The following is a 12,861-nucleotide window of genomic DNA, read 5'->3' on the forward strand; positions in this document are numbered from 1 at the left end:
CAAGAGAGAGAGAGAGAGGGAGGGAGGGAGGGAGAGGCAGGGCGATAGGGAGAGGCAGGCAGGAAGAGGGAATATAAAAGGGGGAAAATGAGGGAAGAGGTAAAAGATGTTGGGAGGTAGTGATGTGCTGATGAAAGACAGAATGGAGGAAAGAGCCTACGTCACCCTTCAGTGTCACCAGAGACATTTCTCTGCACTAGAAAATGACTGCACTCGGGAGCAGGAGCAGGAGCAGGATTTGGGATGGAGGAGGGGTCATTGTAAAGCACTCAATGAGAGGGAGGTTGCATGCACACATGGGCAGCTGACTGATTTGGATCAGTGCTCACTCTGCTGCTGCTTGAAGACAGTCTGCAATGGGACCCCCCCCCCCCCCCCCCGTCTTACAAATCCAAAACAAAAACCAGTGTGTGCTGTAACGCCTCACTTCCACATCGAATACATTTATTTTAATTCATGCAGGTCGTTTTTTATAAATGTATTTTTTTTCTAATTTTGCACTGTTTATTCATTTCATTTTTTTCACTATTTATTTATTTTATAAAATTAAGAGAGAATTATTTTAGAACTGTGTTTATGGGTCATAAATCAGTGAGTTTAATAGGTGAGGGAAACCAGATGCAGCACAAACTTTCTTTATTGTGGAAAAAGGGGAACAAGGACGTGACAGAGTTGAAGTGGGGAGCCGGGAGCAGATGTTGGCGATGACCTGCAGTCAGGCAATGAGCGCTGATAGCTATGGGGCGTGGCTGTGAGTGTCATTGACGGGGCGCTGACCATGGTGCTGAAACCGGACTGACCAGTATACTGAAGGAGCAGAAACGTACACGCAATTGTTTTGCAGAGCGTAACGTCACGTAACCAAACCTTGAAACCTCCAGTCTGCGGAGAGTCCACAGCTTTTATTTTGGTCAAGTAGAACTTGAGGTATTTTGCAGATGGTAAATACCAAACACGTTTTGTAGCCCACTTACACCATCTAGTGGGGAAAAGTGCATCTTACACCAAGTGGTGGTGAACTGGTATCAAATAGCCTACTTTTTTCAAAATCAACATTTTTTATTCTTATTTATTTCCTATTTGCTCAAAGTATGGCAAACATTAAAAAAACATGCATTTGCACAGTCAGGGGGCGCCATTTAAATATTGTGTGGGAACGAGCCTCCAGACAGTTAACCTTGACCACATGTTCCGACACTGCGAATGGGCCCTTTAATGATAACCCAGTGTAATGACTGACTTCTTTGCGGAAAGAATGTCCAACGGACATATGAGAACTTTTTTCAATGCAAAGCTTCCGAAGTGCAAAAGGAGTAGAAAGGAGCCATGGTGTCTTCATTGCCATGTGCAACCAAATCAAACAATCAGGAAGCATGGCTACATTCCTTTGCGGAGGAAACGGTTAGACGTGTCATGACATCAGATCTGCATGACGTAAATCAACAAGAGAGCTTTACAATAATGTTCGACTTACAGCTAGATTAGAGAGCGCACGGCTGTCACTGACCCAAACATTCGTTGTTTTTTTTAACACCTTACATTTATGAGCTTATTGACAAAAAGGTCGAATTAGTCTCATCAGTTATTTGTTTAAACAGAGACCAAAAAGATCCTCAAAACATGGAGACAAAAGATTAAACGTATGCTGCAAAATGTGTATTATTATACATATAATTATTATATTATTTTAACTACCGCTGCGAAATAAGCATTAAAATAAAAACAGGCCTAATGTGCTGCCAATTGCAAAAGTTACACAAATACCACTAGATGACAGTATTGCTTTGCAAAGACTTACATGCATACATACGTATGTTGACAGACATTTTATAGAGGTGAGAAAATTCCTTGCAATCGGCAAAAACACGCATTAACATACCAGCGCAAAGCCAAGGTTAGGCGAACCCAGACCTTAGTCGCTTATTAGCCCTAACTACCCCCTTTGGTAATATACATCCACGTTTGGCACACAGACCTCTAATAACAAACGGATAACAACCAGTCATTATTGAGGCTTGAGCGGGAGATTTACAAATTCAGTGGCAATGGGAAGGTAGCACTTCCTTGAAAATGGTTATCCCATCACTAGTGAGCTGAGTTGTGTGATCAAATCTTGTGATTTATTCCTGGCGGCTGATAATTACTGGGGTGTTGTCACCTGTCAAAAAGGAACGAGAGTCCGACTCTGTAGTCGGTCGGTCGGTCGGGGCGGTCTTTACGACACCACAGTCAATCTCAAATGTTTGTAAAAGCCATAAATCCATAGCATGTGATAAAAGCTAAACATTTCAAAAGGTTTTGGAGATTTAAGGTATGTAAAAAATCAGCAGGGTCATTTGTAGGTAAGTACGTAGGTGTATGTTTTTTTTGTTTTTTTTACACACACACAAAGATAATATTAGAAGTCAAGACTTGTCCTTAAATAATTTGTAGTCAATTAAAAAAAAAACATTAATATTTTTTTTTTTTTTACACGCTCTCCGCCATCACAAAGACATTATTAGAAGACAAGACTTAAATAATTGGTAGTCAATTCAAAAAATCAAAACACATTATTGAAGAGTAACAGGTTCTGGAAGACAGACGGCCTCAGCCATCAGCAATTACAGGTTCCAATGTGGCCTTGTTTTTCTTTGAAGTTGAGGCTCTGCTCGCCTCATTGTCCTGAGGTGCTGCCCAAGCCTGATTTATGAGGATGGTTTCCAGGGAAGATACTCTAAATTACATGCCCTCTTAAACCCGAGGGGGGGGGGGAGCTCATTGCTCTTGAGACGTCTAATTGCAAGACAAATCCAACCTGTGTTAGATAAGACAGTTCCCAGAGAGAAAAGAGGAAAGAAATGTGTTTCAAAGATAGGGTGGCACTCAAGTTGTACAATGAATGACGTCTTTCTTGCTTTTGATACAAATGACAGAAAAAAGGTTGCACAAAGTTTTGCACATTCAAACCAATAAAGACAACTCAGCAAAAAAGTTCCTGGATTCATTTCCAATTGTATGTTTTGTTTATGCTGAGACGCAAGTGTTGAAACTTGTAAGGGATGTGAGGGAGAGTCAGAGGAGGAGGAGGTGGCGACAATGCCATTTGGCTGGAGGCTACTCATAAACCCGGAGAGGGAGAGAGTGCACCATTCCTCACAGGTGACTGTACCATGTGACTTCAGGAGCGTTAAAAAGACAGCCAGCCAGCCAGCCAGCCAGCCAGCCAGCCAGCCAGCCCGTCCCGTGGAAGAACCAGAGGAGTCGGAAAGAAGAGCGTCACAGGGCTGTCGGCACAGCAGCAGCAGCGGCAAACACCGACAGCCCAGAGATTTCTTTTCCATATCTCCAACTGGTGTCCACAATGAGCTGCAGCAGCATCGCAGAGTCGGAGTTTTCCGAGGAGGAATTGGACCTCGGCGCTCAGGACCGAGCGAGTCCGAAGCCGCCGTTTGGAGACAGCGAGAGCTCAACGAGCAGCCCCAGTGACCCGGAGGAAGGCCAGAGCAAAAAGCGCTCGAGGCCAGTCCGCTCCAAAGCTCGACGGGTGGCGGCCAACGTCCGTGAGAGAAAACGCATCATGGACTACAACCAGGCCTTCAATGCTCTTCGTGTGGCTTTGAATCACGACCTGAGCGGCAAACGACTCTCAAAGATCGCCACGCTGCAAAGGGCCATCAATCGTATCTCTGCTCTCTCCGTATTCCTGAGCACAAACCCTCCGAGCAAGCCTTGCGCCCATCGGGAGTGCGACCGCTCACCGGCCATGACGCCATCTCGACTTGATGCCATCCCTCATCTGGAGCATCGGAGCTACGTTCCGTGGCGCGCGTCCATCTCCCAGCAGACGCAGCCCCGAGAGGGCCTTTACGTGGATACCGTTGCGTCGTCATGTCCCCCTTCGCCGCACTACCCTTGTTATCCGCCGGAGGGCCAGCTCTACGGCGGCCATTGTGGCGGCCATCCGCCCAGCCCTCTGCCCGGAATGTGGGGCTCCTGCACCCAAGCGTGCATTGACACTTTTGCGGAGCCGTCTCCAGCGTTGGGACGTCCCTGGCAGATGAACTATTTGCAGGACTTTGAGCACAAGCTCTCTGCGGGGTCAGACACACTGCTGTGAACATTGTTGGACAGTTGAATGATTTTAGGGGGAGAGGTTCATGATTTGCTTTTGTTTCTTTCATTCTGATGATTTAATCAACTCAGTATTAAAATTCAGTCCAGGTCAGCGTCTTTTACAGACTATAACGCACACTTAAAATCCTTTTCTTAAAAATCAGTAGTGCACAGAAACCTATGAGCAGGTGGCCAGATTTGAAAAAGGTGAAAAATATGGTGAATAAATTCACAATGGTCATATGCGGATTGAAAATTCCAAAAGAATGTTTCACTCTCCATTTATTTCTCATTGAGTGTTGAAGATCCGCACAAGTGTATTTGTGCTTCACTGTTATGTAAGAATCACAGCGTCTTGATACGTTACACAAGCATTTTTTAAAATATTTATTTACTCTTTTGGCCTAAAAGCTGTGACTGTCGATATATTGTTTGTATATTTTGAAAGTCATTTGAAAAACTTCCAAATTAAATGCGCATACTACGTATATGACTCCTGTGTACATTTATAGGATTGGGTTATCGTTACTTTCTGCACAACTCAAATCAAATGTGTGCAAGGAATGGGTGTGTATTTGTGTGTGTGTTTGATTATAGCCTAAGGTCAGCGGCCTTGACTATTCCGTGTCTGCGATGACAGAGGTCCTTCAGTCGTTTGAAAAATGTCCTTGCAAGTCCATTCTTGTCATTTTTCTTGGCAAAAGTCAACAAAAGAATAAGAGCATAGGTCAACCTGCAATACAGCATCTTTTTAGACTCAGTTCCTCAGGAAATTCCGGTTCCACGGACAAATCAAACAAGAGGAAGAAATTAAAAGAGCAAAGTTGGACTTTGTTTTGTCAGTCCAAAAAATGTCTTCCCTGCCAAGTAGCATACCATGAATATATAAGGAGGAAGTTCAGCGACAGATTTATGTGGGTTCAGGAAGGAAGAGCGAGCGAGCGAGCGAGCGAGCAAGCCCCATCATCAGTGTGGTGAAATCCCCTGTACTGGCCCGAAGGTAGCAATAAAGTTTTTTTTTCTTGTTGTTCTTTTTTGAAACAGCTTCAAGTTCTCCCAACAACTGAAAGAAGAACAGCAACAAGCTTGAAGGTGGAAGAGCAGAAGGAAAGGGAAGGAGAGATAGATAAACCATGAGGAGGAGTGGAGTGATAGGAAGAGGAAACATAAAAAAACGAGAGTGACTTCAGTTTTTGAGTGTTGTTCAACAGACGTGAATCAATGGGAAAACTTGACTCACCAGTGCGAGACGATGTGGGGAGGGGAGCTTTCAATGACAGCATGTCTTGTTCTACTCCCTTTTTGGCACATCACACTCGCTGGAGATCTTTAATCAAAGATGCAATCACAGTATCATGCGGTGGAAATGAACACAATAAAAGGATTTTCATATTCGTGCATTCTGTTTTACACACCAGCATCATTGGAATTTTTTTTTTTTTTTACTACAAGTTGCTCTAAATTTGCAGTTGGCACCAAATGATCTCCACTGACAGCAGGCCCTTGCTTTATTGTCACTTAAGTGTAATCTTTTGTAGTTGAGCCTTGGCAGCGTAATGCAAACAGGAACAGAGGAGGCAAATTGAGGAACAACTTTTTCATTTTTAAGAGGATTTGTTTTTTCACAGGTTACTCCTGGGGAATGGTACGGAATAACATTATTCATATAAATATGAAAATCTATATTTTTTTTCACGTGGACTTGTGAGTCAAGCTAGAAGTTACCTCATCTCTCCAACAAATGAATGGAGTGTGCCAATGATGCATCTTTTTCTCAGACAGATCCGCCGCCTCAACACCTCTGGCTGTCAAACTGATGGATAAGAAAACAAGCAAAGATGAGAGAAATGATGCAATTGCGTGATAATGGGATGAGTCAACCCCAAGAGTGAAGATGTATGTATGCTCTCCATACGTGCTCACACACCATGACATCACCACTTATCTGCCTCTTATGAAGCTGTTTTTATTTTTGTCCCTAGCAGTCTCAGTAATGACATTTTTCTTTTCACTACTGTATCAGTTAGATATTCCGTTTCATTTCTTGTTTTTCATTGTTGCACACTTATCATGGAAAATTCTCACCCTGTAAATGTTATCGCTGCCATTTTCCAACAAATGAAACAAGTTGTAGCTTGTTTTTTTTATTGGGCTGTCTGACTTCACAGAGCAGCAGGCAGTATCATTAGCAAACACTAGATGGAAACACTGGACCACAACAAGAGATTTTTTTTCTCAAACTCCTGTCAGCTTTATATAGTGCCAAGCAAAAAAAAAAGACTATCTACGTGTATATAACCATTGAAGTGGAAGTGAATTCTTTCATTCTCCCACTATTTTAACATCACTGTCATGCTAGCCCCTCGGCTTTAAAACCTTAAGCAGGACACTGAGTCTGGATCAAGTCACTTCCTTAACAGAGGGGGCCTAAATAATTACAATAAATTGCTCTCTTCTGCGCCTATCTGTTCCCATATACGAGGCCCCATCTCAGGAATATAAAGCGACACCTTGTTAAGTAATTGGATGGCGACTTGCGCTGCGCTGTCTTTAATTATTCTGGGTTCTTTTCCCCTTCTACTTCTAATCAGCCTCTCACAAATAGATTTTTCCAACTAGATTGGTTTTGAATGCCTGTGCATAAAATCTTTTATTTATTCAACCTGACAGAATAGATGGGTGGAAAGCAAAAAAGTCTTTGTGGTTTAAGTCCAAGCAATCACTTGCATTTTTTTTTCTTTCTTTTTGCTCACAAATTACACAAGTAATGAATAAACCCTAACCCGAACCCGATGCTGCTGTTTTCAATCACAACCTCAATCTCTTTTTATGCTTTTATCGGATTCATCCTCTGGGTTTATGTGTCAGTCTTACTTGGTTTCCTTTTCACTGAGATGTTCTTTCCGCTTGTAATGCCACTGAAATTTGGTCATTGAACCATTTGTCTTTTCCAAGCTTGAGACAGATATGGCAATTATTGAAATGGAAACGACGTGATAAATGTGACTAATGGGATCCAGCTGTCTAAAGAAGATGGATCAGTACAATGACCATGTTTTTATTTTTGGGTGTGAGATGGTAACATCAAAGAGCAAACATCATTGTCAAGCCATGGCCAATTTGATCAAAACACCATTAAAATGTCATGATGGTTCGCTTCCAAAGGGTGACATGGCAGGTGAGGCGCTGACATGAGTCAGATTTCAAATTAATGAGCAAAACAGGGTCACTTATTTGCCATTAAATAAGCAGACTGGCATTAAAAAGAGCTAAACTACTGTTTTGTTTTGTTTTTTTACCCCATGCCTAAAGCACATCTTTAATCACTGGCATTGGCCTTCCTAAATTGATTAGATCCCTTGTCGATTGGTAGCCAGTTTGGGGAATTTTCATAGCTTAGATTTCATTTAGAGCAAAACGTTTAGTTCACGATTGATTATGCATTTAAATGCGCATCAATTAAGAAAAAAAACACGATAAAGGTAAGAACAGTTTTGATTCAAAGAAAACTTTCTTGAACCATTTTAATGAGGCATTTAATGAATATCTTTGACGTCTATAGCTGTCAATGGGAGTGAACGAGTTGGGGTTTTGGATTGGGATATTGGGGCTCAACTCCAGAACTGACCAATATCAACACACAGATAACTAAAAAGGAGCAAGAGATTCATCTGGCAGGCAAAACGGTGACACTTTACTAAACGGATGTGAATCACAAAGGATGATCCAACACCTCTTGAGCAAAACAAAATCCAAAACAGCTCTACTCTGTCAGCTTCTTAAAATCTATGATGCAACAATAGAGGCCGGCCCATGACCGCAACACGCACACATGGTGGATGGGGTTGGTGCTCCTTAAAAGATGAATAGAATATCCCGAAGCTACTCCATTATTTCTACTTAACATGCAGTCAGAAAAAGTATCGTTCACATGAGGCACGTGTTAACGGCCGGGACCAGCGCACAAGTCTTTCACTTAATGGGGCACTCCAGGGGAGGATCACAAGGTCCTTATTGTAGAATAACTGCCCCTTTTTTTGAGCTGCCCCATTTTGAAAAAGTCTGCGAGAAATTTAAAGCCGTTGGGCCACGTTAGCGTCTTCAGAATAGCAATGAGAAAACACCCAAGGCTCAAATACATAATGCAACAAAGGTAACTCTTTATAAGGCAAGAGATCATGTTTGTTCGTGCTCGAGTTATCCAAGGAAAAAAGAAACAATCCATGTAATTCAATAAAAAACGAGTATTTGAGACATAAGTGCATTCGTTTTAGGAATTGTATACATATATATTAGTGCAGCGGTAACAGTTTAAACAATCTGAATAATGTCAACAACAGACACATTTGGTTTGACTTTTGCTGGATTCTAATACCCGAGGAGAAGCTCAGTCTGCGATTTGATTTTTTTGCTGCACATGCATTGACATGACGCTTGTTGCACTGCCTTTGGTTACAGAAAAGAAATTGTTCAGCCACTTTAAAAGTCCCTTGTTTCCTTGAGCACGCTTCTGCTCCAAAGAAATCGCAGGTTTTCTTTTCTCCATCAAATGATTTGTTTGCAAATATATCTTTTTTTTCCAAGGAAAATGAAAGGAGTCTAAATTGCTCAGTTAAACACATTGCGGAGGCCAATGCGACGATGAAGCATGGTCAAATAAATGGGCTGTGGGAGCGCTCTTCAAACACTACTTGCTATCTTGCTGCTTCACTGGCACTCACACAAATTGAGGTTTGAAAGTCACACCCCATGAGAAGTGTCCAGATCACATTTCCTCTCTTTGTTTTTATGACGTGAGATAAAGCAATGATTAGATATTGCTCCAAGACCTCCCTCCCAATTGCTTGTAGTCACTTAACTCCCATTTATCACTTCAGATATTAGTTTGGCCTCCTTGTCATTACATTGAACTCCTAAAAGGTAATCAGTCTGAAGCTTGTGCCTGAAGAAAGCAGCAAGCTGAGTGATTGATGCTGGAATGAAACAAGACATTAAACAAGGAGAAAGTGTGTGTGTGGGGGGGCAGGTGTTAAAAAAAAACAACAACAAAAGGTTTGCCATGTGTGGAGTAGCAAAGCGGGTGCTCATTGTTTAATGGGCTGAAAGTGCTGCCTCTGTCGTTGTGTGGGAGAACAAAGACAATACAGTACCATTTTTTTTTTTGGCCGTCTTCTCGGACCTCCCAGATGGTAGAATGAGACTAGGAGCCAGTGTTTGATTTGAAAGAGAAAATGTGCAGCTCTGACCACGCTTCATCTGCTTGCTTATTTCTACATGTACGAGGAGATGCGGAGCACAGATTGGCGAAAGGAACCCGAGTTCCTTTAAAGAAAAGTGTCGGTTATCAAATCACGCTGCATCCCAAAAACTTCCTTTGCACAAAGACATCAATACCAATGATTTCAAATCTCACCAATCCATTTGGGCAACAAAATACAAATACGTAGCCTGCGCATTTGCTAAAAATTCTATTGATGTTGTGTTTTGCCCTTGGTGAACAGTCAAATGCAAATGAAGTGCAAATGCTGTAATACAGTGAAATCAGTCACGCGGGAAAGCGCAGCAGATAAGAGATCCCGAGTCTTTTCATTCTGACGAGTGAGTGTGAAGATGACCTTTGAGAGAAGCAGGAGGACCGAGGGATGGTGGGGTGGCTGGCTGGCTGGCTGGCTGGCTGGCTGGCTGGCTGGCTGGCTGGCTGCATCATTATAACCTTGACTGACAAGTAATGTTCTGTTTTGCATGGGCACACTCTGAACAAAACAAAAAAAAAATGTTGGTGAAGCGATCAGAAGGGCTTCTCTATGAATTACAGGAGGGATTTTCTGCTAATGGTGCCTGCAGCAAAATTAATCTCCTTTGAAATTGGAATTCCTCAATTTGTGTACTGGCTCTTAAGAGTCACACCAAGGCTTTGATGTCATCATTGCAAAAGCGTTTGGGAGCTTATGTAGCCCCTAGTTTGCTCATCATGCTCAGAAAATACCAAGGAGTAAGCACACACCTTTTCTTTTCTTCTTCACCGGTGCCTGGCTGACTAATTGAAATGTCTATGCTGTGCTGTAGCCCAAGAACATGGCTGATTTAGCGACAGTCATAAAATTCAACCCCACTCATAAAAATAGACTGAGGGGAAAAAATAAGCCGCTTGTTGCTGTTTGTCTCTCCACTAAGTAATTATTTTTCCTGTCTTCCCTTAGCGTTTCTTGTTCTTTAAAGTGAAGAAGCACGCAAATACAGATGGCCACAGGGAAAATGAATTCCTATTTCCAACAGGTTATCAACTGGCTAAAGTAAGTGGAATGTGTTTTTGTTCAGCGTGGAGACAAGATTATTCGTCTGGTCCTGCAGCTACTTTCAAAGGTGAGGTCAACAAAAAGAGATTCAAGAATCGCTTATTGACCATTCAGTTCATATTCCACATAGTATATATATTCCACATTGTATCAAAAGAGCAGTCAGGCACGGCGCCTGAATGCCAACAGCAAATCCTCGGACTCAGTCAGACCCGTTCGCTCTTCCTTGCTGGCGAAAAGGTTGCGCGCTTTCAAAAGGAGCCGCGACAAAAACAAACAAAAAAACAATTTGCAATGGATGCACACCAGTGAAGATAAAGATCAAGTTGGCAGAACTCCAATTGTTTTTGAGAAAGGAAATATGGGAACATACATATTCACTTTAGATCTTAGACATCTATAGGCGTCATTGGTTAAGAAGTGGATGGGCAGGCTGAAAGAGAAAATTCTCGGCAAGACGGGAGTGGAGAGTTCAGGAGGCGAAAAGGAAAGTTGCTGTGAGTGAGGTAGGTAGGTAGGTAGGTAATCCCCAGTAGACGTAGCAGCGTGTTTAGAAGACATAGGAGGGTCAACAACAACCTCACAAGGAGTCAAAGAAGTGAGCTCATCTTTGAAGCTGTCAGCGGGAGCTGCAGGAACCAGGTGGAAGCAGGAACCACAAAGTAGGCCAGGCTCGCCTAGCCAGAGACAACATCCGAAAACACAAACAGGAAGGAAAATAACAGGCGATGATGACTGAATTGTACTATCTATCCAGCCTGCATTTCATATGTTTATGGTTGCCCATTCAATCAAAATGCTTCTTCGACATGCGCCAGGTTTTAATGACTTGCTTCGGGGTGATTATTACAATGAGCGCAAAGCACTAATGGCGTGCTTCACAGAAGCCATTAAAGAATACAATTTGCAATGTTTTGTAATTGCGGCACCTCGTGTATTCTCCCGTGTGTTTACACAGGCGATCGCCAATCTTTTGTTTGTTTCTCGCTGCACAGAAATCAACCACGCAAACAGATTTGGGATGTTTCCATCCAATCTTTTGTTTGTTTCTCGCTGCACAGAAATCAACCACGCAAACAGATTTGGGATGTTTCCATCCTTTCTATCGCTTACTACTATTGTCTGAAATGCAAATTGGAATGACCATGCATGAAATAATAGGCGTGAAAAGGAAACACGGATGAAAGCCCAGGTCTTGCACTGTTAGCGTGACAGCAATCGATGGATTAAAAGAGCAGGAAATGAGCTAATGGATGTTGGAGAAGATGGTAAAAGGGAACCTGGCCAGGATAACGTTGGACTATGCACAAGATAAGAAAGAGGCTGCATGAATAGAGAGAGGGCATTGTCCTGACAAGACTTTTTTTTTTTTAACTCATTCACTGCCAGCCCAGTTTAGATCTTAGACGTCTGTCTATAGGCGTCACTGGTAGTGAATGGGTGAAAGAGAAATAGATGCTCAAATGCAGTTAGCAGGCAAGTGATACAAATCTCAAAGAAGAGAAGAAAGATGCGGTCCAGTCACATTCGGCAATGCTAGAAATCCCGGAAGGGGGCCAACAAGATGCTGAATAGCAGTTTTGAAGATAGACGGATATGTTTATCACTTCAGGCTCTCCTCTTTCAGACGTGTGCTAGTTGCAGGGTGTGGTTTTTTTTTTTCCTCGCTTCAGACCTGTACCCTTACATCTTTGTGAAATAAAAGCAACCCAAGAGTTTTATGTCGTTGTTTACCCTCGGTCATCAACCGAATCTTTAGGGTGTTGTGACAAAGGGAAGCTCTCTGCTGAATTTTAGAATGGTTTTTACAACAAGTGAAAAATTGTGATTTCCATGTGGCATTTGCCATGCAGCCTTGCACCTGCTCATCAGAAAGTCATCTTGCAAGCTTTTACTAGAAGAAAGTATGTGGGCAACCGCTTTAGCAACCTAATTCATCCTTAGCAACTGCAATCTTCACAGACTCTCGTCTCATCACTATGAGACACCGAGTGGCCTAGCAAAATACCTGCGATCACGACAAATGAGTTAAGACCACGTTACGCAACCACACTCCACAAATGATGCAAAGTACTTTTACCAACTGATACAAACCAAATTTTCCCGACGGGCTAATATATAAAAGCACATTTCATTTTTGTGACCCCTTGCAAAAATATGTGTCTCAAATGACAGGAAGGATTGGCAGTAGATATAAATAAATATAAATAAAATAAAATGTAAAAAAAAGATGCAGTTAGATAAATAAGGTATTGTGCTGCAGGAAGAGACTGAAACATGAGTCCGTCTCATCTACGGCGATCAATGTCTATGAGTTTGCATAGACAAAGACGGAAACAGCAAGAGTTTCAAGGGAGCCACTTGAAACTGATGAAAATATGCATGATGATAAAAAAATAGCTAACTTGAGAGGAGACAAGAAGATATGCAAATGCCATGAAAGCAAATGGACAAGTTGTCAGTGATTCTC

At 42.3% G+C, this 12,861-nt stretch overlaps 1 protein-coding gene and 1 long non-coding RNA gene across 2 annotated transcripts; one reads left to right on the plus strand and one right to left on the minus strand.

Annotated features, from left to right (window-relative positions):
- Window positions 1–3,068: 3,068 nt before the first annotated feature.
- bhlha9 (basic helix-loop-helix family, member a9) lies at window positions 3,069–4,508 on the plus strand. Its single transcript, XM_037269554.1, has one exon. The coding sequence runs from the start codon at window positions 3,344–3,346 to the stop codon at window positions 4,097–4,099; it is 756 nt and encodes a 251-aa protein (XP_037125449.1). The 5' UTR covers window positions 3,069–3,343; the 3' UTR covers window positions 4,100–4,508.
- A 625-nt stretch (window positions 4,509–5,133) lies between these two features.
- On the minus strand, window positions 5,134–5,419 carry LOC119133576. Its single transcript, XR_005100162.1, has 2 exons — window positions 5,336–5,419; window positions 5,134–5,180 (listed from the first exon to the last, which is right to left on the minus strand). It is a non-coding gene; the product is annotated as an uncharacterized LOC119133576 (long non-coding RNA).
- Window positions 5,420–12,861: the final 7,442 nt, after the last annotated feature.

The sequence above is a fragment of the Syngnathus acus genome, chromosome 14, assembly GCF_901709675.1.
Source record: "Syngnathus acus chromosome 14, fSynAcu1.2, whole genome shotgun sequence".
In the NCBI taxonomy this organism is placed as follows: domain Eukaryota; kingdom Metazoa; phylum Chordata; class Actinopteri; order Syngnathiformes; family Syngnathidae; genus Syngnathus; species Syngnathus acus.

Coding starts and splice junctions, on each gene's coding strand:
- bhlha9 (XM_037269554.1), top strand. CDS start 3,344: ATGAGCTGCAGCAGCATCGCAGAGTCGGAGTTTTCCGAGGAGGAATTG.